At 37.5% G+C, this 18,524-nt stretch overlaps 1 protein-coding gene across 2 annotated transcripts; it reads left to right on the top strand.

The window, feature by feature from the left end:
* Window positions 1–858: 858 nt before the first annotated feature.
* Window positions 859–16,561, top strand: LOC121727188 (proton-associated sugar transporter A). 2 transcript variants are annotated; one of them, XM_042114878.1, is made up of 9 exons: window positions 859–1,287; window positions 1,590–1,852; window positions 2,760–2,999; window positions 5,856–5,957; window positions 6,536–6,813; window positions 7,427–7,636; window positions 11,381–11,511; window positions 12,002–12,176; window positions 15,479–16,561. In XM_042114878.1, the coding sequence occupies exons 1-9, from the start codon at window positions 1,082–1,084 to the stop codon at window positions 15,695–15,697; spliced, it is 1,824 nt and encodes a 607-aa protein (XP_041970812.1). In that variant the 5' UTR covers window positions 859–1,081; the 3' UTR covers window positions 15,698–16,561. The 2 variants fall into 2 exon arrangements, with proteins under 2 accessions (XP_041970812.1, XP_041970813.1); XM_042114879.1 differs by having other exon boundaries at window positions 1,205–1,291; window positions 1,593–1,852.
* Window positions 16,562–18,524: the final 1,963 nt, after the last annotated feature.

Genomic DNA, 18,524 nt, shown 5'->3' with positions numbered 1-18,524 from the left:
ACACGATTTTTAGATACAATCAGTCTTTACACGTACAACTTATTATTATTCTGGTTGTAAATTATTTTGGTGTTACCGTTTTAACTGACGATATTGTTGCTTTTTGACATTATTAAATGGAGTAATATATAATTATCTGACTGATTCATCATCGCTGAGCAAAAACTATAAAAGTTACAGCCACGAAATTTGGTGAGTAGGATTGTTTTATTAAGTAGACACCCACTAAGGAAGGAATTTTGAAAATTTTACCCCGAAGGGGGTGAAATAAGGGTTGAAAGTTTTAATGAAAGTCCGTCATTTCTTGAGTTAGAAACATGAAACTTTATTTTTGGGTTGCTGATTAAAAATGAATGGATACGTATTTAAGCGTTTTTAGAAATTCTACCCCCAAGGGGGTGAAATTGGAGTTGAAAGTTTGAATGAAAGTCCGTCATTTCTTGAGTTAGAAACATGAAACTTTATTTTTGTGCTACTGATTAAAAATGAATGGATACGTATTTAAGTGTTTCTGGTAATTCTACCCCCAAGGGGGTGAAATTGGGGTAGAAAGTTTCAATGAAAGTCAGTCATTTCTTGAGTTAGAAACATGAAAGTTTATTGACGTTTGCGTTTGACGTTTGCTTAAATAGGGTCCGTTTTTACCCTTTGTATAAGAAACCACAAAAACAAAAAGGAGAAAACTATCCATCTTTGTTATTATACTATGTTAACGCGGATGAAGTCGCGGGCAACAGCTAGTTAAATTAATATAATTATTAAATAGAGATGTATGGTTTACAATATTTTAGTACACATTACATTTTAACAGAAATAAAATAGCTCTTCCAGTAGTATATAGCTGGGCGGTGCAGGGCGGGCGGCGCCCAGCGCTCGCGCCTCAGTCATTTCCCGCCTTCCGAACCCGCGGTACTAAACTTCACTTGTTAGCGAACGGAACACTCACTTCCGTAGTGTTTAAGTTACTTCAGTGCACTTAAATTATGTTTAAAACAGTTCTAATTCAAATATTATGTTTAGCATAAAACATGGCTAGGGGCCACAAATTTAAAGTCATACATTTTAAATAAAATGAATTAAAATGGCTGAGAAATTGAATGAGTATCAGGGTGTGGGTGGACGATGGCACAGTGCGAGGGACAGGTGCAGGGAGCGCTGGGCACAGTGGAAGGAAGAGAATCCCCAGGGTGTAAGGGAGGCGATCCGGCAGGCGTTGTTCGCGATACCGGCGTCTGATGAGCCCCCTGATAGAGTCGAGAGAGAGGGGGAGTATGCTGATTTATTTAGGTGAGTGGGATAAAGATGACGAAGTATTTATTAATGTTTGTCATACGATAATTGTAATAATAGTAGTGTCCTTTAAGCCTTTGTATTATCTAGGCTGCCTAAGCTGGTCTAGGCGGTTACTAAGCCTCTTGAAAATCCTAGATTTGATAACGGCTATGTAGAGTGGAGACCATACTTACGTCATTACATATATATTAAAGATGTTTGGTATGCCCAATCCTTGTAGGTTTTCTTCGTGATTTAATAAACATTTTAAGAAAATCTAGTATGACATAGATTGGTCAATTATTTCACGTTTTCAGGAGGAAAAATCGCTTAGAATTAATGAGGATATCAGCAGCGGTTATGGGGATAGAGTTCTCTTACGCGGGAGAAACGGCCTTCGTGTCTCCTACTCTTCTTCAAATAGGGGTGCCTCACCAGCAGATGACGTTAGTGTGGGCCCTGTCGCCTTTGATCGGGTTTTTCATGACCCCGCTGCTGGGGTCCCTGAGTGATCGATGTGACTCGATATACGGTAGACGGAGACCTTTCATTGTGTTGATGTCAATAGGCGTGTTTCTAGGTGAGTTTGTTAAGATTTTCGTGGTTTATTTACTACTCATGGAAATAAAGTGTCTCACTTTTTACTGAAGCAATAAGTTATGATGTATACTGGTGACGTAACAAGTGGTACGACTTAGCTAAAAAGACAACGTTTTGTTTTAAAATTTTGTGTTAAGGCGGGGATTGATCTCAATCCAAAACTATAACTTTGCACACAACCAAAGACTAAGCGTATACGCATCGCAATAAGATTCATTTTAGCTTAGCATAAAACTGATGTCACTCGAGCGGATTTTCTCTATTTTTCATGTTTTTTTTAAATATCTTTGGAAATAAACATTATGAAACAAAATTGTTCGGTTAAAGAATTTTTAATATAGATTTACTAACAATTTATTCAAACAAAATGTATAATTATCCTAGTTAATACTTATATTTCGATGAAATAGATTTTTATCGGAGGTGAGTTTGTAAATAAATTACAGCCAAAGTATTAAGTTTTATTAAAATGTTTATGGTTTAAGGTATTTTAAATATTGTGCTTTATACCTCATATTTTTTAAAACTTCGTTATTATATTGGAACTAGGTAAACCGGAAGTCGCGGAATAACAAATTGGGGTTTATCCTCGCCTTAAGTGTTTAAACATTTGTTTTATACCAAATTAATCTACAAAATGGTGTTAATATAAATTAATTATATTTTGTTACAAAATGTATGTTACATCTGCCTATCAGCTATTTCTTGTTACTAAAAACTAAAAACAAAAAACAAACAAAGTCTGGTAGCTCGTGGCAATGACCGTACACCAAATTAATTAATCTATACGCAAATACGTCATTTTATCGCTAAAGTCCTCAACATATAAAATTACATTGTATTTGCTGAGCGCTTCACGTTTATACAAAACGTATATTTTGTCGTAGGATTAATTTTAGTGCCGAACGGCGAAGATATAGGGTACGCACTGGGGGATCCTATACCGGTGAACAGGACGGCCACTCCTTCGGCCCTGGGGCCCAGGAGTTCAGCTTTGGAGACGGAGTCCCAGAACCACCACCCCTGGGGCGTGCTATTCACGGTGTTGGGGACGGTGCTGTTAGACTTCGACGCCGACGCCTGCCAGAGCCCCGCCCGGGCTTATCTGCTTGACGTGACAGTTCCAGGTCAGTCGTATTTGTATTGTTTGGCTTCTGTAAATTGCTGATTTGATAACCTACTCTAATAATGTTTATCCTTGACGACGGAGAAAAGTATAGGAATCACTGGTGCTTTATTACAATATATTTACAATGCAGTAAAACAAATAGGTCTCTATAACTCCTCCTTGACAGTTGGAAAGAAATAATAGCTCGCTAAAATATTATGTTTTTAACGACGCATTTTATCAACAAATTCACTTCGTTTCTTAGAGACGCGGTCAAAATATCAACTTTTATGGGGAGTACATCTATTGGGAGTACATCTTAGTTCTTAGAGCGAGAATACTTAATTCATCATAGATTAACTAGTCATTGAGCTGTCCAGATAGGCAGATAGGTATACTTTACATAAATTCTTATCTACGACGTCGAGATTCGATCAATCTGAAACTTATCAATGAAATATTTTTAGACATTTGCATGAAATAAAACTTTACTTACCGTATATATACGTAGATTAGGTAAATTATTAAATTATAAATTGACTAGCTGTTGCCCGCGACTTCGTCCGCGTGGACTTCAGATTATAGCGCGCGATGTCAACAAAATTGGTGTCAAAAGCTTTTATAAAAAACCCTGGTACCCCTTAAATCAATACAGCTGTGCAGTGTGCACACAATAAGTATTTCATTTTTTTATATTAAACTTTATATTTTATGCCAAATTTTAAAACTTATTTAGCCCTCCAATTACACAACTTTACCCATAAACTATTTATCATTGATAGATTTAAGGTTACGTCACTGCACAGATAAAGTACTGAGTTATTTAATACCGTAGAATAGATATAACAATCGAAAAAAATCGAAACTTAAATGTAAGATGATACCACGTCTTATAGGAAGACTTTTGAGCAAGCGTCAGCGCGATGTAGAAGACGCACGGTGACATCTATTATGAATTGTTGGAACTAACTTAATTTGATAAAATTTACGCATTTTCACCCCCTTACAACCCTTTTCTCCAGTAAAAAAGTAGCCTATGTTCTTTTTCAGGCTTTAGACTATCTGTATACAAAATTTCATTACAAACGGTTCGGTAGTTTTGGCGTTTGGCGTGAAAGCGAGACTGACAGACAGACAGACAGACAGACAGACAGACAGACAGAGATACTTTCGCATTTATAATATTAGTATAGATTATGTGCACACTGCACAGCTGTTTTTGGGTATTTTGATTAATTAAGGGCCGCGCTACACCGGAATGGCAGCGGCGAGGCGAGCACTTTCAGCGCTGCCATTCCGGTGTAGCGCGGCCCTAAGAGGGGTACCACTTACCAGGGTTTTAAAAAGTTTTTAAATTTGACACAAATTTTGTTGACACCGCGCGCTATAAACTATAGACTTAAGGTTTATGCTATAAACTAAAGTCCACGCGGACGAAGTCGCGGGCAACAGCTAGTTATGAATAAAAACAATATTATATATTAAAGTAGGTATGATTAGTTCTGTTACAATAATAAAGTAAAAAATAAAACGCCATCTGTTTTCATATATAAGAATTAAAATGTTGATTGCATTGATATATTTTCTGGATGGAATATAGGCCAACACGGTACACTCGAACTCCTTTATTTTAGAGCGCCTTCTGTTGTCAACTTGCCACATATATTAGAAATGCAGTAGGATTTCTATAAGATAAGATAGATTGATTATTATTATACCAAGTGATAATATTATTAAACATAATATTCTAACGTATTAAAAACTATAAACAAAAACATACTAACTAATAAGTATGATTAGTTCTATGTTACAATAAAGTAAAAAATAAAACGCCATCTGTTGAATCGTATTAAGTAGAACTAAAATGTTCATTGCATCGATATATTTCTGGATTTTTTATAATATTATACATAAATTAATACATTTAAGATTTTTTAAATATTATTTTAATACACATCCAAGACCCAGGAACATTGAAAACCTTTTGTTCCGCCTGCGGGACTCGAACCCAGGACCCCGCAATGCGAATTAATTTTCATCGATATTTTCATGGAAATAAGATATTTTCCCACATCAAAATGTAGCATATGTCCTTTCTCAGACTCTAGAATAACTGTGTACAAAATTTCATTGCAATCGGTTCAGTAGTTTTGGCGTGAAAGCGAGACAGACAGACAGACAGACAGACAGAGATACTTTCGCATTTATAATATTAGTATGGATTTTTTTAACCTTACTAATTTTTTATATCAAAAAGTTTTAAATATTGTAACAAGTTATTTTATGAAAAGTTAAATTTTTCCTTGACTTTGGGTATGTTAACTTTCATATTATGTACGAATACATGTATTCAAATATTTACATGTTTATAGCTAACAATGATTGTTGAGATATTATATCAATCACGGTGAGGGAGACCGATAAGACGGCCGTTTTGTGAAAACCCCGAAAATTGTCATGTCAAGTGACGTCACAGAATAACAAACATGTAAATAATTTGTTCTTGTCTGAAACAATTAGCATAATTATTCGACAGCTAGAAGAATCGTCCATAAAATCTGCGCCATTAAATTCCATTATAGGCACAAAGATCGTTTATCGCTCAGTCGACCGATCAGTCATTCTGTTTAGCGACCTGTTCGAGAAGATTAAGGCTTCTACACAATATCTATTTTTAGACTATCTATAAATAAAAATTACAATTGTCCATACTTCCACACTTATATCGGCGTAAAGAAGACCGAACGATATTGACCTCGACACTTTTTTATTAGTACCTGCATGGAATAGAACATAAGAAATAACGTTCCATTCGGGTGTCCCTTGACACCTCTCAAGTTTTTGGGACGAAGTTCTTTATTTTTTTTTATTTCAGAGGACCATGCGAAGGGCCTTAGCACGTTCACAGTGATGGCTGGCCTCGGCGGCTTCATGGGGTACGCGCTGGGCGGGATCAACTGGGACGAAACGTCCTTAGGCGAGTCATCCCAAATTACTCTTAAATAAAATTATTACTCTCGCCGCCAACGCGGTTATATTTCCATTTGCATTTAATGTCGAAGATTCAAATGATTATCTTTTTACAGGTTTTTTTTATTTCAAAAAAGTCAAAAATATTAAGTAAAATTTCAAAAAGGCCTCCCCTTAATTTCAAAGGACAAAATATTTTATATAGAGGGGGGGGGGGGTATCATATATAGAGGGGGTCTCAAAACTGCGTTCCGTAATAGTTGAACGCCCCTTAAGTTGATATGTATTTTCACATCAACCTATGAATCCTTTTATTTGCTGAACTGAAATTGGGTAGGCGTGTCGATAAACTTTACATCAAAGTTTGTTTACATTTTAGTATAGTCAATTAAGTTGTAAGAATTAACGATAGTTAGAAGATAATTACTTTTGATTAATAATAATTATTAATATTAATACTGACGCGACACGTATCGTATTTGTATAATAAGAAAATACTTTATAATGTCCCGATTCACGATCAATATCGCTATAAAATCGAGCGTCTAACATTCACCAATATAATAAAAAAAGTGAACATTTCAGGGGCACTATTCGGTGGTCACGTGAGGGCGGTATTTTTTCTGATCACCATCATCTTCGTGACGTGCGTGTCGGCCACCGTCACCAGCTTCAAGGAGATGCCGCTGAACCAGCTCCATGAGAAGACGGAGAAGTACGGCAAGCTGGACGAGACCGACCAGCTGGAGGAGGAGAGAGGGAGAGAGAGAACGGACGAGAATGGAGATTACGAGAAAGATGGCATAAAGAGAGAGAATACGTCGTACGGCACACTCAATCAGATACCACAGCCAGAGCCACCGGTGAGAAAATCAAATTTTAGTATGGCTTCTTCACTTTAATGCTTATAATATATCATAAGTCATAACGTATAATATATAAAATATAGAATACCTACCTAAATAAAATTTTATGATGCTTAATAGCTATGTCCACACTGTGCCTTTTTTTGTTCACCAAGGGCATGCGTTATAGCGCAGTCAACGGCGCACGTGAGGCATGCCCGCGACGCATGCGCTCTGAGTGCTTTGACCGTATCCAAAACTTTCGCTTTGTTCTTTTGTTTCTGGAATTTCTTATGACCAAATAAGCCGCACATATTTCACCCAGTAAAATGTTCTCGTCAGTCCTCGCACATGTTACAATAATCTGACAGATAAAAATGACAATGCTGGCGTTTCGTTCGTTGAGGCATTATTGAATGCGCCAAACGAAAGTTCAATGAAAGAAGATGACGAAAATTAAAGATGAAAGTGCATAATATAAATAATGTGGACAAAAGCTAATCTAGTATTTTTAATATAACGTCATACACAAAAACTTTTCTGTTCAAGATCGAGATACGTATTTGTTCCAAAAATTTCCTTACTGAAACAATATTACACAAAAAATCATATTTAAACCTACACTTTCCAGGCTGAAAACAATGCTACTATAAATGTAGAGAGTATGGGTCACAGCGGGGAACCGCTCTCCCTCTCCCACTATCTCCGGTCGATCCTGATGATGCCACGATCCCTCCGCATCGTCTGCCTCACCAACCTCTTCTGCTGGATGGCTCACGTCTGCTACTCGCTCTACTTCACCGACTTTGTTGGTGAATCGGTGTATGGAGGCAACCCTGCTGTAAGTAGATACATTATGATGCCGCGATCCCTCCGCATCGTCTGCCTCACCAACCTCTTCTGCTAGATGGCCCACGTCTGCTACTCGCTTTATTTCACCGACTTCGTGGGCGATTCCGTATATGGCGGGAACCCTGCTGTAAGTAGATGTTACTGTTGATTGTAGTACTGTCACTAATCCATTGTCATGATGCCATGGTTCCTGCGCATCGTCTGCCTCACCAACCTCTTCTACTGGATGGTCCACGTCTGCTACTCGCTCTACTTTACTGAATTTGTCGGCGAGTCCATGTATGGCGGGAACCCTGCTGTAAGTAGATGTTACTGTTGATTGTAGTACTGTCATCGGTCCATCGTGATGATGCCGCGGTTCCTGCGCATCCTCTGCCTCACCAACCTCTTCTGCTAGATGGCCCACGTCTGCTACTCGCTCTACTTCACTAACTTTGTCGGCGAGTCTGCGGTTGGCGGGAACCCTGCTGTAAGTAAATGTTACTGTTGATTGTAGTACTGTCACCGATCCATCTTGATGATGCCGCGGTCTCTGCGCATCGTCTGCCTCGCCAAATTCTTCTGCTAGATGGCCCACGTCTGCTACTCGCTCTACTTCACTAACTTTGTCGGCGAGTCTGCGGTTGGCGGGAACCCTGCTGTAAGTAAATGTTACTGTTGATTGTAGTACTGTCACCGATCCATCTTGATGATGCCGCGGTCTCTGCGCATCGTCTGCCTCGCCAAATTCTTCTGCTAGATGGCCCACGTCTGCTACTCGCTCTACTTCACTGACTTTGTCAGCGAGTCCGTGTATGGCGGGAACCCTGCTGTAAGTAGATGTTACTGTTGATTGTAGTACTGTCATCGGTCCATCGTGATGATGCCGCGGTTCCTGCGCATCCTCTGCCTCACCAACCTCTTCTGCTGGATGGCCCACGTCTGCTACTCGCTCTACTTCACTAACTTTGTCGGCGAGTCTGCGGTTGGCGGGAACCCTGCTGTAAGTAAATGTTACTGTTGATTGTAGTACTGTCACCGATCCATCTTGATGATGCCGCGGTCTCTGCGCATCGTCTGCCTCGCCAAATTCTTCTGCTAGATGGCCCACGTCTGCTACTCGCTCTACTTCACTAACTTTGTCGGCGAGTCTGCGGTTGGCGGGAACCCTGCTGTAAGTAAATGTTACTGTTGATTGTAGTACTGTCACCGATCCATCTTGATGATGCCGCGGTCTCTGCGCATCGTCTGCCTCGCCAAATTCTTCTGCTAGATGGCCCACGTCTGCTACTCGCTCTACTTCACTGACTTTGTCAGCGAGTCCGTGTATGGCGGGAACCCTGCTGTAAGTAGATGTTACTGTTGATTGTAGTACTGTCATCGGTCCATCGTGATGATGCCGCGGTTCCTGCGCATCCTCTGCCTCACCAACCTCTTCTGCTGGATGGCCCACGTCTGCTACTCGCTCTACTTCACTGACTTTGTCAGCGAGTCCGTGTATGGCGGGAACCCTGCTGTAAGTAGATGTTACTGTTGATTGTAGTACTGTCATCGGTCCATCGTGATGATGCCGCGGTTCCTGCGCATCCTCTGCCTCACCAACCTCTTCTGCTGGATGGCACACGTCTGCTACTCGCTCTACTTCACTGACTTTGTCAGCGAGTCCGTGTATGGCGGGAACCCTGCTGTAAGTAAATGTTACTGTTAATAATTGTAGTACTGTCACCGATCCATCGTGATGATGCGGTTTTATAAATAAATAGATCGACTTGGACATCGCATGAAAACACAATGTATCTCACAATTTATACATAATTATTATATTATTAGATTGTTAAGTCTATTGCGCTCCATATGCGATTGATGCAGGCCCGTAGTGCTGTGTGATACTGTATAGTGTTATACTAAATAATATAATCATGCGATATCCAAGTCGATCTATTTATTTAAAACGTAAAAGATTTTTAATATTGATATGATAATAACTTACGTAATAACTTGAGACAGAAGGTCCCCTAGGTAGGGACTGATTAAATTAACCGACTTGGTATTGCATGGATCTCATAAATTTTTACGGTATAAAAACTGAGTTGCGAGACTTGGTTTTTTTACAGGATGTTTTTGATGGGATAATTTATTACTGGAAGTTGATGAGTGAATTTCATTAAGGCAGATACGGTGGGGTTGACATGTCTTATTGACAAAAACTCCCCCAAAAAATAGATTAAAAAAAAACTTTTACCTCAAATAGTTACTTACTTGGTTTCTAATCCCCTGTTTAATATTTGGGACAACATATAACGGAAGGTTTTATTGAAACTGTTATTTATTGGTGCTCGACCCTTGTCAGTAAATTATACCCACCACGTAATATATACTTAGTTTGCGAAAACTTTGCACCTGAATAGGTACATGTTAGGGATGAGTTAAGTCTTTTTATCCCATATAAAAGAAAGATAAATTATTATGTATAGAAGCCAAACGAAAGAGATTTTTTTATTATATCTACGTATAACAATAATAATTACTTAGTAGATATGTAATGGCAATAAAATTTGTTATTTTATCCAAAACAGTTTAGTTAATCAATCCTCATTTTTAAAGCCAATTCTAAAATGTTGCGAACTAACCGGCCCGGCGAAATGAATCAGTGTTATAAACTCGGTAATAAAAGCCTAACATAAGTTTCCCTGAAAAACATAGGCAGCAACAAATGAATCATCAATGTAAAGCTGTACCTTATAAGTTATAAATTAAATGTAATGTAAATATTGATTAACTCTTAATATTTCATTCAAGTCAGGTAATGAATCAGTTCCACTCAGGTTATCTCGGGTATTAGCGGATTACGTGCTCCAATTAGTACTGTCGCCTAACTGCTTTACTGATTCAACTACTTCTATTAATAGAAAGTGCTTGATAAAGACAATGGTTTCTAAAATTAAACTAGTCAATTTAATAATAGCTATAAATTAAAATATTTTATAAAGGTGCCTTTGATTCCATTATTTATCCATTGATTTAAGGTTAGACGTCTCCAAGAAGTCTCAGAGAGATCTATTTATTAAACGAATTTTTGCCCCCGAAGAAATTAATTTATAAGCAGTTATTAGGGAACTCCGTAATATGATTGATTGAGTTATGTCAAGCCCGATACAATCACCACTATTATCTTAACATAACCGTACCAAAAAACATAGGTTCGTCAATCGTCATCTTATTCTGCCTATGGATCAACTTCTATGAGGTAGATCTATAATATAAAAATGAGTTGCCGAATGTGTTGCTAAGCGCAAAACTCGAGAACGGTTGGACTCATTTCGCTAATTCTTTTTTTAAATATTCCTTGAAGCACGAGGATGGTTCTTACGGAGAGAAAAATACAAAAAAAAATTAAATTTCCTGAAAAAGTCTAAAAACAACACTTTTCTATACTTACTCCCATACAAAAGATTTGTGATAATACTTAAAAGTCAAATAATATATAAAAATGGATTTTCAATTATGTTAGTAACGCTAAAACTCGAAAACGGCTGAACGGGTTGGGCTAATTTTAATCTTAAAATATTCGTATAAGTCCAGGGAAGGTTTTAAAGTGACACGAAGTTCACCGGGACAGCTAGTTTATAATAAAGTAGCCAAGATTAAGTATAATATTATTATTTTCTAAATTCTAAACGCCTTGCTTGTTCATTGGCGTTGCCGTATAACTTTTTAGGAGTATCAATTAACCGTTGCTATTTCTTACTTCCAGGCACCAGAAGGTAGCGAGAGCCGGATCAACTACGAGGCGGGTGTGCGGTTCGGTTGCTGGGGCATGGCCATGTACTCCCTGTCTTGCGCCTGCTACTCTACGGTCATAGAGAAACTTATTAGATTTTTTGGGTGAGTATAATAATATTATTAATGTAGGAACTCCAGAGATAATTTCGCATACATAAACGTGACTGCACTACATACATAAAGCCGTCTTGTTAGCGCCCCGTTGGTCAATCGGTGAAACTATATCTATGTGAATCGGAAGATGGGTAAAAGAGGATTACGTATTTTGAGCTTTAGCTTTGTGGTGACTGCTGTCTACGAAAAACTGTGCTACGGCAAAAGATGGGCTTCTCATATCATAACATATTATTATAGATTTATATAACGGCTAATTATCACATGAATCAAGCTTTGAAATCCAAGTACACCATTTATGCGACTTCATTTCTTGTTTGATCAAGTCCATCGACATAATATGATAGCATTTTACGAGAATACAATTTTGTAATTAAATAGGAACTGAAAACGAACGAAGCTACACTGGTGTTGCATATAGTTACAGTTTACATTACATACATTGAAAGGATTTTCACAGGGCCGTATCATTTTCCAGGGCCAAGAAGGTATACGTGGGTGGTCTCTGCACATACAGCTGCGGCATGATGATGCTGTGTCTGCTGCGGGCGCCGTTCGCCGTGATCCTGTTCAGCTGGACGGCCGGCGTCATGTACTCCACGCTCTTCACCATGCCCTACCTGCTGGTGGCGCATTACCACTCCACTGGCATGGTAGGTGTTGTAATCACCAACTGCCGCAGTCAGAGAAAAAAAAATACTTATTTGTAATTAAATGAAGACTCTGATATAAGCCCCATAATATATTCAAAATCTTCATTCACTTAATAAAAGTCAAGTAATTATTAGACCCAATTTCACCAACCTCTGTTTGTTAAATCCTAACAAGGCATTACTTAACGGACCTTGGAAAATTAAACAGACTGTTAAAATACTTATGTCCCTATACAGGGTGTAACAAAAACAAGTGATAATACTTTAGGGTGTGTACGTGTTCCTTGTAGAGAGTTCACTGTGAAAGTAGCAGCGCTGAAAGACCAAATTTTTTTTTCACTTTTGTATGGGGAAACTCGTGACGCTCGGGCCCTTGCCCATACAAAATTGAAAAAAAATGTTCGTCTTTCAGAGCTGCTACTTTCACAGTAAACTCTCTACAAGGAACATGTACACACCCTAAAGTATTATCACTAGTTTTTGTTACACACTGTATAATAACATTCAACTCGTTCGTTCTTGTTATAAGGCGACGAAATTGCAATGTACAAGTTTAATACGACATGTTGGCTGCAATGTGTCATTTTTACCCGACTGCCAGGAGGGTTATGTGTTTGGCGCGTATCTTGTATGTTTGTAATATTCTTTATTACCTTGTATCTCCCGAACCGCTAAACGGATTTTCACAATTGAGGTATCGTTAGATTTGTCTTAATGACCCAAGTGTTCTTAGATAGGTGACATTTAAAAAAAAAAAACAAAATGGCAGATGTTTGACGCCATATTGTGAGGTAAAAAAAATAAAAATTCTACCAAGCATATCGAGTGGGGTATCAAAATAAAGGATTTTAAACACTGATTCTAAATATGTATATAACTTGCAGTTTTAATATTAAATGTAACGATAAATCTACACTAATATTATAAAGTGGAATGATTTGATTTTTTGTTTGTTTGGCTCCGAAACTACTGGACCGATTGAAAAATTCTTTTACCATTGGAATTCTATATTATTTTTGCTGAACATAGGCTGAATTTTATTTTCGAAAAAATAGGGTTCCGTAAGATATTTGGGTTCTTCGGACGCAAGGTGTAAAAAATCAACCAGAAAAGTTACTTATTTTACGTACGCTGCCTAAACTATAAAAGATAGAATCATAAAATGTTCCAAGTATTTGTAGAACTTATAAATATCTACAAAAAAGTCCGGGACACACTATACGTATCTATGTCGAGTGAAGCACAATAACCATTTTTTTATTTAAAAATCTTGAATTTTTTTGGACTACATTTAAACGCGTTTATTTTACTCATTCTTTTAATTCTTACCAAAATAAATTATTCCATCACTAAGTACAGTTTATGTAGAAAATATTTGGTCTTCGAATGAATAAAATTGGACATTTGGTTTTGAAATTATGGCGAAATTTAAATATTACGATAGTGCGCGTGCAGGAGGAAGACAACCTGTGCAGGGTGCAGCCTGCGTATAATGACTGCGTCGTCGATGTTAGTGTTGGAGTCTGTGAATTGACCTGGGAATCATTTTGCTGACCGAGTCTTTCCTGGGTATGCCTTTTGCAGGGGTGATCGACTTCCACGCGGGCGGAGCCGCGGCCAACCGCAAGTAATAAAATAAGAAAAAACCAAAATCCGCCTGCATGGATAAATTTACATAATTAAAAATTAACTGACATTACTGATACAAGATGAAAATTCAATGACAAAGTATCAAAAAAAAAAAAAAAAACAATGATTTGGTACTTAAAACTAGAAACATAAATTGAAACAGTACCAAACCTATGTACCTATTATAACGTATTGTAGGTACCTACACTTAGAAATATCTGCACGGTAGTTTTTCAATTTTGTATTAGATTGATTGTCGAAGTGGTTAATGGAAAAATCCATTTTCTTCTTCAACGTTTTTCTATGTAACCTTCTATTTATCCTGGCATGAAACTCGTAAGCAAGAGTCGTATAAATTAAAACATGGATTCGATGCCTCTGGCAGAATTAGGTATTGTTTCGTTCTTTTTAGTTAGCATTTTTTGCAGTCGGGTTTTTTGATTTTTAATTAATTTATTTTATCACCTTATTCGTATAATAATCGTCATCTGGTAGAAAATGCGACCAAATTAAAATATCACTGATCGCATTCATTTGTTACACTACAATAGTTCTTTTTAATTTACCAGGTTAATAATTATGATCTGTCAAAGCTGAAAACATGAATCATGATACAAACTTTTATTTACTTATTTCGGTTTGGTAATTTTGATACTTGAATCAGTGTATTTGCAATGTCAAGGAAAATCCGAGAGCTGAATTTTAGACAAAATGAAAATATTTAAATAATTATGCATAACATGAAAAATAATAAATAATATATGTAGGGATGTGGCGAAACATGGCGGAAACACTCAAAAGTCAAAACAGATTCTTTTATTGATATTGGATATTGTCTTGGACAGCTGTTGTTTTGACTATTATAACGGCCTGTTATATATTTAACGGACCTCTCCAGCAGGAATTAAAATTTAACACCGTGTTAGGCGATTTGACATGACATTAGCGTATGGTGGAACGCTCGATAGCTCTAACAGGCCGTTAACTGATTTTAACAAGCCATTATTTATTTAACATTGCTTGATGAAACTGGGTCTAATATTCGTCTCTGAGTGCGGCAGTATAAGTTCGTGGCCAGCTTAACTGGCATGGTTGGTTTTGACTTTTGATATGACTCTACATTCTACAACTTGCAGGATCTTATCATACACTTATCATACTTGCAGCCCGGCTGCAAGTATCAAAATCAGTGTTAACTGCTAACGCCGCATTTAATATTATATTGTAAACGTCACCATCGTGTTACTTGTAGTTTAATTAAGTTTTAGTTGTACTTGTAGGGCTAAATCCTACGTCATCGACAGGGCCTAAGCCCGCGTCACAGCTCACAGGAGTTACCGTGGTGAGAATGTGTGGTAGTTAGGCCAAATAAATGATTCATACCTACTTAAAGTCTTAAATAGTGTTTTCTTTCCGAACTTCTACTAAATCTTTTCAAAATATCTTCGTGTTGAGGGGTTAACTACTATTGGCTCGGGAACTAACCCGGCGTAAGAAACTCGCACGGAACCACTTTTTAGTAAAAAAGCGGAAAATTGTTGTTTTCTAAGGCCGCAACATGGGACTGTGTGGTGCGCCAAAGGTGTGGTTTTAACGATAGATGTACCATTTCTGCGCGATGATCGCACTTCGCAACGGAGCTGCTGGCGTCATCTAGTCACTTATATTTTCAGTGGGACAGCGAGGGCGGGGGTTCTGGTGCTGAGCGCGGCATCGGCACGGACGTGGCGGTGGTCAGCAGCTGCGTGTTCGTGGCGCAGCTGTGCATCTCCGTCATCATGGGCTTCGCGGTCAAGCTCACCGGCAGCACGGCCGCTGTGGTGGCCGTCGCCGCTACGCTGGCAGCCGCTGCGGCATTCACCGCTACTAAAATCACGTATCTGGATCTGTAATGTGGTAAATAATCCTACCATAGGGCAGGCATGAGCAGATGCATTAGCCATCAAGTCTCAGAGGGCACTCAGGTCTGTAATACTGTGGAAGGGGAATGGGCAAACCACCCAATCGTTGGCAGTCAGTGAATGACAATATACGATGTTTATAATCTCGACAAAAAAGAAGGGTGTTATAGATAAGTTTGACGTGTCTGTCAGTCTGCTGCTCAAGACCAACTCTCAGGGGCGCCTCAGTGGTCAAGAAAATTTATTTGCTTGAGGAGTGAGGGCGCCATAATCTGCTCCGTCTTGCTTGCCACCACGTGCCGGCACTGTCATTTGTAAATTGTAAACTACGCGTCTTTCAGTCTGTTTGTTTCTCTGTGACTGTGTGTGTGTCTCTCCGTGGCATCGTAGCATTCAAACGGGTGGACCGATTTTGATTTAGTTTTTTTGGTTTTAAAACTGACATTATAGAATTAAGATTAATTAAAAAATTCTTAATATAAGCACCAAGTAGTACCTAGTAAGTACAAATTTGCCAAAAAAATCTAGAACCCACTTCTTGTTCGTATCTGGACTATATTTTGTAAGTATTGAAAGATACAAATTACAATTTGTATCTGGTTCTTTTTAATCAATTAATCAAATCAATTGTTTTTGTTTTACATATTTTCTACTGTATTTTACATGCGCGAAAACTTTAAATTGGCCTTCTTGTGTAGAATGATGTTTTTAAAATATTATGTCAACGTATGAAAGCTCAAAAATGCAAAAAAATAAATTACATCATCATGTTTGTAATTTAAGAGGCTACTTAACGCTGCTTATGATTATTTGGGTGAAAAATATTTAATTTATGATGACTTTGCTCTCTTTATTAGATTAGATTTAAGTAATTTTTGATCTCGTCTAAAGGTAATTATTAAGTATATAAGTAAATAGTAGTAACTTATAAGGTAATTATAATTTATACTAATGACATGTAAAATAAAACAACCGAATGAATATTGAATAATATCATCTTTTATGTAAAATTGTTGAGAGAATAATATAATATAGGCATTGTTATGCGTGTCATACCAAAATATGGATTATAAACGCTTATACAAAGCTGCAGATATATTATAAAATTTCTTAAGTATAAAATATTATTGTGAATACTCAATATAAAAATCTCAATATAAAAAAGATATATTTAATAAAGTCGCATGAAAGAAAAACCTTAAGACTTTCCTTTAGTGTATCTTTCAATCTTTTGAATGACTCTCCTGAACAAAACCCCACACACCTCGAGTAATCTACCAGTGATCAATGCTAGAAAAACTTAAAATAAAAGTATAAATGTAACTGACAGAAGGATATATTATTATGTGATTGATTGTACTGTCGGTTCTTGGTGGAAATTCATGTTGAACACTAATAAAAGTTAAAACAAACATTTTCGTGCACTTTTTCCACTAAGTATATTAAGAAATTTCTTAATATAGTGGAAAAAGTGCACAAAAAATTGTGTTTATTAATGTTCAGACAGAAGGATGTTTGATAATTGTATAGTAGTACAAATCAGTGCCGAATTTATATATTTTTATGAGTGTAGGCCATTTTATTTCCGTCGCACCATGTATTTACATACATGGTACGACGGAAATAAAATCTGTCGGCACCCTAAAGACGCTGCCCTCCTAGGACGCTGCCGCCCCTAGGCCGCAGCCTTATACACTATACAGCCAATTTATACACCCGGAGCTGGTCAAATATACAAATAAATACAAATAATACAAATCAGTTTCTTATATACAGGTAAGGTCATGCAATTATCCATAAATACCAGACTATAGGCACTATAATCAGGGCCCCCGTAAGGGCTACTGGCTCCTGTGTGCAAAAAAAAAAGATTTTGGCGCCCCTTCCGGAAATTTTTTGGGTCTTTGTTTTTGGCGCCCCTAAAGATGGCGATTTGGCGCCCCTACAGGATGGCGCCCATGTGCATTGCACACGTTGCACATATAGCAGCGGGGGCCCTGACTATAATATGTATAATATCAAACCAAACGACGCGGCAGAAACTTAAAAAAAAAACCTCGATTTGGCGTTCAGTCTTTAGAAAACTTTGTCCAAATAAAAGCAGCTCAACCCCTGGTTTTCGATTCCTTTTGAGACCGCGCCGTAATCTGCAAAATAATAATAGCAAACTGGTGTACGCTTTTACTTTGATCAAACCTCGTACACCACATATATCCGGCTTTCGGCTGACTGAAATGATAATCTTTTGCCGGAAACTCAATAATTCAGTAGCGGACGATGTATATGACAATTATGAGCACATCAAACAGATTTACCTTGCGAGCTGCTTTGTAATTATTATTCGCTTAGCGTGGGACGGGGTCCGGGGAGCGTCAAACATTTATTAAAACAAGCGTTTCCATTACTCACGAATTGTTTTCGTCTCGGGAAAATTGAATTGAATTGGTGACAGCCCACACAATATATTTTGTTCATATGAAAATTTACGTGACATGATTGTTATACCGAAACAAAGGAAGCTCGTCTGTTTGTAAAATGCTTCTGTTAAAGGCAGGGATGTGTTGCCTTCGAAAGGCAATTTTGTTCGGTACGTTAATTAATTTGAAAAAAATGTTTTACTTTATTTGTATTATTGTACTTTTGTTAACGTTTATTGTAAGGTTACGTGTATAATATATCAGAGAATATAGTTCTATAGATAACATCGAATTAAAAAACAAAAAAAGTCCAGCGATAAGTAAATTAAAAAACAAGTTTAATCTTGTGCGGTTCAAACAAGACATTCTAATTCAACTATTAATATGTTACACCCAAATAT

Source organism: Aricia agestis, chromosome 5 (genome assembly GCF_905147365.1).
Source record: "Aricia agestis chromosome 5, ilAriAges1.1, whole genome shotgun sequence".
Lineage (NCBI taxonomy): Eukaryota > Metazoa > Arthropoda > Insecta > Lepidoptera > Lycaenidae > Aricia > Aricia agestis.
Note: the sequence above shows the minus strand (reverse complement) of the source record. Positions and strands in the feature narration are given on the sequence as shown.

Coding starts and splice junctions, on each gene's coding strand:
- LOC121727188 (XM_042114878.1), top strand. CDS start 1,082: ATGGCTGAGAAATTGAATGAGTATCAGGGTGTGGGTGGACGATGGCAC. Junction 7,637..11,380: donor TGTATGGAGGCAACCCTGCT/GTAAGTAGATAC, acceptor TCTTACTTCCAG/GCACCAGAAGGTAGCGAGAG. Junction 12,177..15,478: donor ATTACCACTCCACTGGCATG/GTAGGTGTTGTA, acceptor TTATATTTTCAG/TGGGACAGCGAGGGCGGGGG.